This window comes from Crocodylus siamensis, chromosome 6, assembly GCF_052110815.1.
Source record: "Crocodylus siamensis isolate JL-2025a chromosome 6, ASM5211081v1, whole genome shotgun sequence".
NCBI classification, from domain to species: Eukaryota; Metazoa; Chordata; order Crocodylia; family Crocodylidae; genus Crocodylus; species Crocodylus siamensis.
The window spans coordinates 95508626-95520690 of NC_143400.1; the positions used below are offsets into that span (position 1 = coordinate 95508626).

Here is a 12065-nt window from a genome sequence, read left to right on the forward strand (position 1 = left end):
TGCTCCGGTCCCTAGGTTTCGTGATGCCTTGCCTCTTCTCTCTTGGCCCCCCTGTCCTGTGCAGTGTTGCTGTCGAGATGAACATTATTGATGCATTTGGCCCTTGGTCCACACATGTCTCGTGCTGTGAAGAGGGCATCCAGCCCTGCCCGTGCTCAGTGGGAGACATCTCATGAACCACCCAGGAGCTGCAGAAGGCGAGGTCGACTGTTTTGCAAGGTGGTGTTTTCCACTTTTGAGAGAACCCCTCGGTGTGGGGCTGTGGGGTGCTGTGCTGCTTGTCTGAGCAGACCCGCAGCCCTCGGAGCGGGGCTGGGTGCAAATGTGAGCCCCATTAGCCAAAGGGCCGAGGGGCGTCCTCGCTTCTGGGGGGCTGGGAACAGCATCGCGGACTTGTCCCGTATGGTCCTCTGGGACTTTATCCCCTTAAGGACCTCCACTGTTCGCTCATCATTATGGTTTCGTTTGTCAGTTTTGGGGGGATGTGGGATGACGAGGAGGCCGGATCTCTTTGTTTTTTTGGTGAACGTGTTGTTTCTGGTTCCATAAATTTTGGTGCTGGGAGCAGCAGGTCCCAGGCCTGGTGCACGATGCGGTTCATGCCCCCAGCTCCCCCCGCCTAGCAGTCGGTTTCCTTTCTGGCCGTGTGAGAAGACCTGCCTTTCACTTCTTACTTTCAGAATGATGCTGTGAGCTGGTAAGATGAGACTGAGAAGCAGAGCGGGTGTGGGAAGGTGACTAGGTTCACTGTGCCTGGCTGCCTCCGGGGCTTGTTGCTGGTATGAGCTGTGCTAGGGGTTACCAGCCCTCTCTGGGTGTTTATATATATATATATAAAACTATATATAATATCTATCTATCTATCAATCAAGCAATTGATAGGTAGATATATATGGATATCTATCTATAGATAGATAGATATCCATGTCTATATGTAATCTATATATCTGTATCTATATAGGTAGATATCTAGATAGATAGACAGATATCCATGTCTATCTATATAGGTAGATATCCAGATAGATAGACAGATAACCATATCTATTTATATCTATAATTTATATATCTATATCTATATAGATGTATAGAAAATAGATATAACTATAGCGATAGATACACATACATACATGCATATCTATATCTATACATATATAGGTATAGATAGGTATAGAGAATGTATATCTATCTCTACCTAGATATAGATAGATATACATACAGATAGATATACATTCTCTATATCTATCTATGCATATCTATATCTCTCTATATCTATCTATATCCAGCTATGTAGATATAGATATATCTACATATCTATCTGGCTAGATAGATATAGGTATACAGTATCTCTCTAGATAGATGGATAGATACAGGTATACAGTATTTGTCTATCTATCTATCTATTGGGCTCTCACTTAGTGCAGCGTGCTGCTCTCGGCAGTCTTGTCCCTGCCTTAAACCATCCCAGACACAAGTTTGTCTTCCCTGCTTGTAACAGCTTGCAATGGCAGAGATTTGACTGTCTTTCCCGGTGCCCTGTTCCAGGGCTTAGCAGGTCTCAACATGCAAAGCTTATTTCATTTTGTATTTCATACCCTTTCCATTCAAAAGTTCGCCTGACTACCTCACCTATATTTTTCCCATCACTTCTTGTCCTCTCCCCAGTAGAAATAGAAAATGGTGGATCATCATCTCTGTTCACCCGCCCTTTTAGCATTTGAAAAGTGTTAGGCCATTTTTTAGGCCTGGATCAGCTGTCCTGCCAGGCTTTATTTCTCTATCTGCGGAGGTCCTGGTGTTAACGTGGTGCTTTCCCCACTGGAAGCATTACAGTGGAAGTGGCTGTGGGACGAGGGGGAGATCCAGAAAGCTTGCATCCTAAATGGGACCTCAGCTGCCACAAGCTGTGACATGGGCTGACCAGTGAGCTGTGGGGATGCTGCGGACAGCCTGGTAATCTGGGATTCTCACATTACCCATTGGCTTGACTTTATTTGCAAACGGCAAATCGCTGAGTTGAGACAGGCCGGGGCTCCCTCCTGCACTCTCTGTCCCTCTCTCTGCCCCCTATGACCCATGATTTACACTCTGCCGTTTCTTCTCCTCGGTGGCCAGGGTGAGTCAGAATAGCTCAGGTCTGAAAACTTGACCTACCTGGTGCTATTTATGGGGAAAGAGATGAAGATGCAACGTCTAGAAGCATCAGATGGTGACAGGCTTAAATCAGCTTCCAGATGCGTCGCCTTCCTGTTCGAACATTTCCTATCACACTTGGAGCTGTCTGCAGAAGTTGCCTTTTCTTTTTTTCTTTTTTTTTTTTTTGCAACGTGAGAAGCTCGCACACGGCAGTTGTAAACTTTGCAATCCCGAGAATATGCTGAGTTGGCTGGCAGGCCGTCTGGTGCGGCAGCCGAGTTCTCCAGCAGCACCAGCGAGGAGATGCTTGGTTTCCAGTCCGGGGTAGATGGCAGAGGTGGCGGTAGCAGCTGCCCGCTCGCTTTCAGCTTGGAAGGGCTGCCCTTCAGCCGGCGACGTGCAACTGCGGTTTCTGGCTCCAGAACAGGCCGCCTCGGGAGACGTTCAAGCAGATTTCCCGTGTGCACGGCCTCTGCCTGGGTCGGGGTAGTTAGAGAGCTGCATCGCCGCAGGGTTCGGTAATGATTTGCCTCTCCTGGAAGCCTTTGCACCCGCTCACTCCGCTGCCCCTTTGCACTGATTAATACGTTCATTTGCAGGGAGATCGCGGCTGGCCGTGTGTGCCAGCTCCGTCGGAAGATGCTTGCAGCTGCAGCTAGAAAGCAGCTTTCTTTGCAGACCCGGCAGTGACTCCGGTGTGTCTTGTTGCTCACAGCTGGAAACGCTTTTTACATAACAGCAATCGGAGGATGCCATCCCCAGCCCCACGCTCCCCTTTGCACGCCGATCCTTCCCCGTGCATTGTGGCTCAAGAGAGCCTCCCTGAGCGGGGTCTCTGGAGCCTGCTGCCAGCTTCAGTCCTTCTAACCTAAATGGGGGGAGTGTGAAACACCAGCAGCAGGGCACATGGTGCAACTAATGACGCCTTCCATCTTCACTGGAGTGGATGACAGGGAATTAGTGAAGGGATACAGGGCTTTCGCCGCCTCGCTGCAGCTCCCGTTCAGTTTAGGGGGGATAATGACTTTAATAGTTGCCATCTCGTGGCTGTCCAAAAGCCAGCGCAAAGTGCGTTTGTTCATTGCAGTGGAGCCCCCGATGAACTGGGTACCATTTTTCAAATGTCGCCGTGACTCATTTTCATTTGAAGGCTTTGGTTTGTGCTTTGAGACACCAGAGGGAGGCTGCTTTTCGGAGAGGGAGCCCTGCACTTCCAGAAAACCGGGGCATTTTAGCACGTCTTGAATTGACCATCCAAAATCAGTGGCATCTGGAATCATTCATCACCCCTGAAAACCCTGCCCTTGTCCCTTTGCACTTAGTGCTATAATGATGAATAGCCCCTCAAGACCCAGGTGAAGGAAGGGGCATTTTCCCCAAGTTAGAGGCACTGAGGGTTTCAGGGGCTTTTCCAAGGGGCACAAGAGACCACAGCTGGATCATAACCCCCCAGTTTGCAAGTCCCAGTGTAGTACTGGATGCACAAGGCCATGTCCTTCCTTCATGGGACAGTGAGTGCCCGCACACTTGGCACAGGGATTACATCTGGTCACCTTTTTTGGCAGTTTTATTGAGGCAGATAAGATGTGAATGGGCTGTGGACACCGAATGAAGCCTTTGACCCAAGAACTCGCATTTCAGTGGGGAAGATGCCTCCATGTTGTCCTGTCTACTGGTCTTGTAGGGAGAGGAAGGTTGACCGCTGGTTGTAATCTTTCCCCTTTTTCTCTGCTGCAAATGCCAGTGATCTAACCACCGTCTCTGATATCCTGTCCAGGGGATAAATAAACCGCTGCCCATTCCTAGCCATGGATTTACAATGCAAGGTGCATGCATTAAAGGTGTGCGTGTGTCTATTTTGATTACACAAGTTAGCAAAAGCAAAGGTTGGCATTTTCACATTCAAGGCTAAGGTGCATGTTGCCTGTTTGTTTTTCCCCTCCACTCAGATCTGAATCATGTCTCACCCATCCTGGCTCCCGCCGAAGAGCACTGGCGAGCCTGTTGGCCACGTGACTGCACGAATGGAGACCACGCATGCTTTCGGGACCCCCAGCCTCTCGGTGTCCTCCCAGCAGATGCCGAAGAAGTTTGCCCCTGTTGTTGCTCCGAAACCAAAGTACAATCCCTACAAGCCACCAGGAGGGGATGGTAAGAGACTCTTGGGAGAGGGTGGGAAGGGCAGGGCGTGCTCCATGTTGAGGCTCGATGAGGTGAGATGCAAAACCCTGCGCCACCATAGGCGCGTCTCAGCACGGGGTGAATGGTCTGCATCCCAGTTATTGACCTCAACCCTGATATAACATGACTTTGAGTTGCTCTTGATAGGTGACCCTGATTTATCCACTTTAAGAGCAATTCAGCTGAAAAGAAACTTAAAGTCTCTCTTGCAGGCGTTCCTTCCAGCCATCCTAACTTCAAATAAATAGCATCCGCATGGGTCCCTTTTTCTTTTCTTCTGACATCGCATCCCAAAGGCCAGCACTTCCCATGGTGTTCATTCACTAGGCGTGCGCCAGCTCGGAGGGGCCGAAAGGCATAGCATGCCAAAGATTAGTGACGGGGAGGATTCAGGGGCTTTTCGTGTGGATGCAGCGTAAATACTTAGCACAGGTGATGCAGAATCTGGGACACGGAGGGATTAGGGTGGGTGTTGGCAGAACCACTGCCGGATTAATGCAGCATTTCTACACCCCCGTTCCCTTACTGACACACATTTCAGAACATGCAGTGTTTTAATCCAGTAATTACCGTATTGTCTGGCATACAATACACGCCCACAATAAAATGCACGCATTTTTTTTGAAAGCGGGGGAGGCAGACTTCCCTTGCAGTAATATAACTGAGTAGCAGTAGCTAGGAAGCTGTCTGGATCCCATGCAGAGTTACTTTTGCTTTCACCCAGGAGTCACTTTAGCGGCGGGAACTGCTTTTACCATAATTCCTTGCTTATGATTTTCATTCTAATTTCCAGGAGCTGTTTTTAAAAGAAAAAAAAAAGTGTGTTGTGTGTGAGAAAATGGGGCTTTTTGTATCCAAAAAATACAGCCCGTGTCTGTAACACGCTGGCACTTTATATAAACCTTCTTTAAATAGCGTCCGTGAGAAGTAATGTTCTCTCACATTCAATCAGACCGGAAGAGGACCGTGGTGCTCTAGTGCAGGAAAGTGAAACCTCAGGTTGGAAATATTTGTCCGTCACTGTTTGCTATGGAATAATACATCCTTGAAGGCACTTAAAAGTTCAGGGTGCCCAGCACACTGGAGGAGACCGTTTTTTTCCCTCCAGAATCGGGCCCATGCCTTACCTGACTTTGTGCCTTTGGAGGTCACTTGGTCACTTTGCAAGTCTCAACGGCGAGCAGTGGCAGGGATCACTATTCAGGGAACAGCTTAGTGATTTGATGTCGTCTCTGCAGCTTAAACTAATCCACTTTCAAAAGGTGACATGGAGGCTCGCTGTATTGCTGCTAGTTCATGTCAGCAGCCAGTCCAAACCTATTAGCCCAATCATATATAAACATAAGAACATTAGACTGCTGGGATCCAGGAGAGATGGGGGGACAATATTTAGCCCATCACGCTTCATTCCCTTTTTATTGCTCCATCTTCTCCTTGATGCTCTCTAATTGTTTCTTCGGTGACCGCTGTTGTTCTTTTGCTTCAACAATGGAGCCTGGGAGACCGTTGCAAGTGTTGATGGTTCCCCGTGCAAACCAGCACGCCTAGTCATCCTGCCTGGATTTTTCTTTCCGTCTCCCGCGGGCCTCCCTTCTTGCTAGCTGAAGAATGGGGACCATGGGAGCCGTGGCTGCTCTGTGTCCTCTGATTATTTCGACACCCCCGTTCCCCGTCCTCAAACTCACATTTACTTTATTTTCTTAAGCTTTGCTAGGAGCTCACTGAGCAGTTATTTGTCTAATGCAGTGGCTCTCAGTCTTAGACTCAAGGCACCCCTGGATAGACTTGAAGGAAAATGTCAGTGTTTAGTTTTCACTTTGTTTGGCTACAGAAAAAATAATAGAGCATTTTTTTTTCCTATTGCAAAAAACCCACAGCTATGGATTCCTAGTAGAAATCTCTGGGTTTATCTTGCAAACAATGTTTGCACACCTAGTGCCGATGTAGTGTGGCACCCTTATAAGTATCCCAGGACACCCGCGGGGTGCCAGGGCGCTCCGGTTGCAAATCACTGCTTCGATGCAAAAGGGGGTACTCAGACTGGCAGAAAGAGGACCCAGAATAGTTGTGGCTGTATCGGGGGCCCCACAAACCCTTCCTGCCTGATCCATGCTGTGGAAGTCAGTCGACCACCAGAAGGAGACGGTATCAGCGAGTTTTTTTCCGGGACGGTAGGAAATGCTGCTTTTGTGCTTGCTCCAGACTATTCCTTCTGTATCATTTGGGGAGCATCAGCCGCAGGGTTTTGGCTTCGCATGTCAGGGGCCTAAACCGTGTCTCCCTTGGAGGCTCACGCTGCATTTCCCCATGGCACAATGCAGAGTTCAGGTGAAAGGTTTGGACAGCAGGGCCTAGATTTGTCTTCTGCAGCCACCCCATTTTTGGGCTTGCTCGTCTGAGCACCGGCACTTAGTGTTGACTCTCTGCAAGGTGCGTAGTCCTGCTCATTAAGTGCCGTGAGCCTGTTTGGGGTGCGGGACTAAGAGGGGTAGTCCTGCTGGCGTTGTGGCCCCTGGTTGCCTCCCAGTTGCATCTTGGGCCTGCTCATTCTGCATACAGGTGCTGCTTTCAAGTGGGGGGCAAACTCATCTGGCCCTGTGGGTCAGATCCAGGGCATGGGGACGGTCCACAGGCCAGCTCCAGAGGATGGAGCTGGGTCATCTGGCCTGCAGGGTTGCCTGTGAAGCCCGCAATTTGGTGGTGGGAGCAGCTTTGGCTGCTGCGGTTTCAAGAACCACAGCAATCAACACTGCGGCCACCAAATTTCCAGCCCTGCAGGCCAGGCGCCGCGGCTCCATGCCCAGGATCTGGCCCGTGGCAACCCTGGTTTTGCTGTTACTTGCATGGGTCCTCCCCCCTCCAACTTACCTTTCTTTCCTTCCCAAGTAAAAAGCCCTGGGGGTGCAGGGAGAGCTCTTACAAGATATCAAGCAGAAATAAGCATTAAAAAAAATAAGTATTTGAAGGATTTAAAAGGAAAAAAAAAATAGAAGCTGCCAGTGGTTTTGGAAACATCACTGTAATTTGACTGGAAGCAATTAAGATGTGTGCGTCTGTAGGCTGCGTAAGCGCGAGTGTTTCCCTCCACGGGCTGCTGTTTGGTACATGGGCTTCTTCTGTGTTTTCAGCCGAATGTGTTTGTTCAGCGGGACCAGTTCGGCGAGGGATGGCGAAGGGCCACAGCCGTCACACCCGGGGTCTGCTTTTCCGCAGTGCTTAGCTCCTTATTGCAACGCGGTTTCCCAAAGGGAGCCAGCACCTTGCACAGAGAAACCCTTTGGAAAATGGCACCACTTCATTTAAATGCCGTCTGGGCAGCCATCTCCCTGCACCAACACCCGGCCGTTGTTCTGCTGGGTTTCATTTCTCTGAGCAGGTCTGGGAAGGTGTCTGCTCCTAGGCCAGGGTGTTTCTCGGTGGAGGATTCCTGTTATAAAAGCTGGGAGCGTGGGCAGAGATCACCCCTTCATGGCACGTTCTCATTGGTAGTGCGTTATCCCCACATCCCTTTTTCTTTGGGCTGCTTAGCATGAAAACTCAGTACACTTTTCATTGCTGAAACTTAACAGAACAACTCTGTGATCTTCAGGCTTTCTTCGGTGATTATTTCCCCTCGCTCCATCACTGCCCAGCTTAGTGCCCCTTAGGTTACCCTTGGAGGATTTGAAGTCAAACCCTTGGCTGGGATGATGCATTTGGGGCTGGTCCTGCTTGGAGCAGGGGTTGGACTAGATGTGACCTCCTGAGGGCTCTTCCAACCTGAATTTTCTATGATCTATGATTTCCTGGCTACTGGTTACTGCTCCGTTGCTGCCACTTCTTTTCCTAGTGTGTCTTTTGGCTGTGCAGCGCTTTGTCTCCTTGGCGGGTTACAGGACCGTGCAGAAGGCTGTTGGTTTGCACTAGGCGGTGTCATGAAGGTTGGAGGGGAAATCCAGCAGCTGAAGTCACCTGCATTGCAGAGATCTGTCACATACTGCACCACTGGGTCTTGGGTATATCTGAACCAGAGACACGTACCTAAAAGAAAAAAAATAAAGTCCTCCTAGAAGCTGTACCTTATGTAGTAGTGACCTTACTTGCCTTCCCACTGTGCTGGCCAGCTTCTAGTGTGTTTGCACTAGTTTATCTCAGTCTGCGGGTGGTTCCTGGGATGAATGGGTCGTGATGGGTGGCATCACACATTTGCAAATCATGGGGATGTTGTAAAGCGCCAAAATTAGAAGATGTTAGGAGATGGTCCTCTCTTGAAAGGAAATAATTTTGCAATGCCACAAGAGCATCCAACCCATGTAAAACTGCTTGAACATATATCTACATGTGTGTTACTACCTGCACTTAACATGCACTAACTTTAGTAGCATGCCTATGGCTTGCAACCTGTGCAAGTGAACGCGTGACACCCTTTTTGGTCATTTGAATCCTGATTCTTGCTTTGCATACCCTGTGAAGAGCAGAAGCAACTCCTATGGTGTTATGCTGCTTTCAGGGGACCGATGGCATAGATACCCTCCTGCATCTCACGGGGGTAAGCAGGAACATCTTTGCAAATACATCTCCATAATTGCAAAGGTCAGGCCCTTTACAAATGTGCTGACCTCAGGTGTTCCCGACCTCAGAAGTCTCCCCAAACCCTAAAATGGGCTTAAAATGAACATAAATTTAAATATTATGTGTTTGGTGTCTGCGTGTGTTCCTGACCCTGTAACCTTTTGGGTTCAAACAAAACTGAGAAACTTTTATTGAGGAGAACAAACGTCAGTACCATGACGCCAGCTTCTGCAGCTTTCAGGGAGAAAGGCCCAGTATGGTGAGACACGGCAATGCGACCCTGACGATTGGCAGAGCTGTGTGAACATGAATTGGGCCAAGCCCTCGGGCTCCAGCGGTGCATCCGTCTTGTGCGGGAGGGAAGGCACATAACCACCTAATGGGTTGCTCTCCCCAGCGTGTGCTGGCTGGCCCCCAGTCTACCCCTTCTTTAAAGGGCTTGATGCATCCCAATCCACTTGTAAATAATTAAGTATCATAATGTGGTTTTCAAGCACCTGGTCCGGATGGGAGTGCTACCAGCTGAGAGGGTAGGAGGAGTAGGAGAGTCCTCCACGGAGGGAAAGCAGCTGGGCACGGGCTCTCTCCATAGACTGCAGAAGAGACCACTGTTAGCAGGAGGGTGTCAAAGGTGGGGATGCCTGCAGATGTGGATATGGACCCCTTGGACGGGATGAATGCAGACCGAGCTTATCTACCCCCTGCCCCCTCTCCCCATGGGGCTGCTGGGGTTCCCTGTGAAGGGTCTACATCTGGCCGGCAGAGAGGGTCTTGTGGGTCGAAGGCCCAGATGTGGGGCGCACGGCCTCCAAGGGAGCATGCCTGCCTGCTGTGGGGGGACCTGGGAAAGTCCTTCCTTGTGTTCCTATGGGGCTGTTTGGTGCCTAGTGAGATCCTCAGCCGGGGATACGGGTGGAGTGGTGGAGACCCAGGTGGACCCTCTGGTGAAACCAAGGCAGAAGGCACATGAAAGGCCACATCTGCAACCACAAAAGGGCACGGAAGAGCAGAGTACTTTCCTGCCCCCCAGGTTTTGCACTGTCCAGAGGATGAGAGATGTGCTCTCCATTTAAACGCGCCTGATTTAGGATCCATTGCCTTTTTTTTTTTTTTTTTTTTTCCCCCTCTCTTGGAGGCACTTTGCAAAATGAGGCACCTTAGCTCATGGCTCAGCTTCGCTGGAGATGTAGTAATTACCACTGCTGATGTCTTTTCCTTGTACCTGGCACCCTTGGCAAATACAATGCCAGCAAAAGCAGGAGCAGTTAACATGGGGGTTTAATAATAGCAACTAAATGAGCAGATGAGAACTGAAGCAGATGCTTTTTTCTTCTTCTTTTTTGCTACCTTTTCGGCGGGGCGGGGCTCAGGTTTGGCAGGCAAAGAAGGAGCGTGTACATGCCGTTTTAAATCCTCACCCGCTGTTTGTTCTGGAGCGTAGATGTGGGATGTGGGAGGAGAGCCGTGCGAGCAGGGGCGTGGAGGTGGGTACCACCTTGGGCCACCTCCATCCCTGCTGATGCGGGTCTTGGAGCGGCGATGCTTGCCAGCCTTGTTGCTCCCGGTCTCCTGTGCGGAGGCCGCTAGTGAGCAGATGCTGCCTTGGATTCCAGCACGTGAACCATCAGCTTGATTTATTATTATGATTTTTACTCGTCTCCAAAGATGCTTGATGATGCTCGTGCATGAGAGCGGCTGTCGGGATCCAGGTCTTGTTTGTGAAGCTGGGGGGTCGATTTATTGGCATATGCTCTAGGAATGGGAGCATCTCTCAGCTCCCAGAGGCCAGGCGGCGTTCGGGGCTGCTGTTGATACGGGGCAGAGGCCTGCAGGGCGGTATTTGTGCTTCTGTACATCCCCTTCCTCCCTGTGGGTCTGCACCGCGGGGTGGCCGAGGGGGACCTTGGCTCCTGGAGGAGTTTTTTCATAGGAGGTCCTATAGAAATAGGAGGTTGACCAAGAGCACGGATATTTTCCCTGTATCCCACACCATAAAGTCATGCTGTCTACTATAATTCCCAGGAGCTTTGGTCACTTCCTGTCTCAGACGGTTAGCACAGTGTCATCGGCCGCTGAGACGCGGGTTGCGTCTCTCCCAGCATTTTAGAGGTGGAAGCGACAGGTCTATTTTCTGCAAAAACCCCGTGTCCCCTTCCATTTCCAGGCACGGTCCATGTAGATCTCAGAATTGGGCCTATGATCTGTCAAGCAGTACGGGCTCACGGGGCTGGAAAAATGCCACTGAATGGTGAGATATTGCCACTCCTGCTGTTGCTAATCATCATCCTGCTAACGAATGTCATTGTCGCTGTGCTGAAGCAAACCCCAAAATTAGCTCTTTCGTTTCTGAAGCAAGCCATTCGAAAAGGAATTATATTGGGAAACCAATATATATTAAAAAAGAAAAAAGAAAAATCTTTCCCCTCCCTCCTGTTATTCTACGTAATTCTCTTAATGAAAGCGCCCAGGCAGATGCAACGGAAGCGATTTATCCAGTCGTCGGTGCTGCGCCCTCCATGAGCTATTGCAAAATAAAGCCCGCAACATTAGCAACAAAATGAAACCCCAGTTCCCTTTATGGTGGTTTTGGCCACCTTCTGCACTAGAGTATTAAAATAATAATAATAAAAAAAAATAGCCAGAAATAATCAGGAAGGCAGGGGGGTTCCTCATTAAGGGACCGTTCAGATCCAGTTCTGAGCAGTCGTTCGGAAGTCTCCATTGATTTCCCTCTAATGACATCCTCTTCCCTGCGGGTTAGGAACCAAATGAAACCAGTTGGAGATTAGTGGTCGTTCGTACTTGCATAACAAAGGGTTGAAACTGGCCCTTAGCAACTTGAGCTGCCTCGTGCAGCCTGGAAGCCAGTTTTGGGGGGGGTCTTTACCCCTTTGTCTCACCTGCTAACCAGTCGTCTCTCCTTATCTTTTCCTAGCCTGCCTCCGTAATGCAGGGGGGTTTTAAGTCATGACTGCGGCTCCTGGGGGTAACAACCTAACTCTAGGAGTTTTGTCCCACTGATTTAATTGTGGTCATTCGTGAATCAGGTATTAATTAGTGTGAGTAACGCTATCCGAATCTGGTTTGTCATTAGAGATGAACGCTTAGGTCTACAGCTCTTGGCTTTGCTTTCAAGATGATCGTAAATGTGGAAGGTAGGGCTCCAGCCTTTGGCTTTGCTTTCAGGGCGAGCATGTTCT

General features: G+C 49.6%; 1 protein-coding gene across 7 annotated transcripts in view; it reads left to right on the forward strand.

Annotated features, from left to right (window-relative positions):
• LPP (LIM domain containing preferred translocation partner in lipoma) overlaps nucleotides 1-12065 on the forward strand; it is a 423011-nt gene that overhangs the window by 155445 nt on the left and 255501 nt on the right. For 5 of the 7 annotated variants that reach the window (XM_090050830.1, XM_090050829.1, XM_090050832.1 and 2 more), the window contains one exon: nucleotides 4083-4284. The exons of the other annotated variants lie outside the window; for them this stretch is intronic. In XM_090050830.1, the coding sequence (XP_089906956.1) occupies nucleotides 4092-4284 (193 nt within the window). In that variant the 5' untranslated portion in view covers nucleotides 4083-4091. The remainder of the gene's footprint in view (nucleotides 1-4082; nucleotides 4285-12065) is intronic. 7 annotated transcript variants of the gene reach the window in all.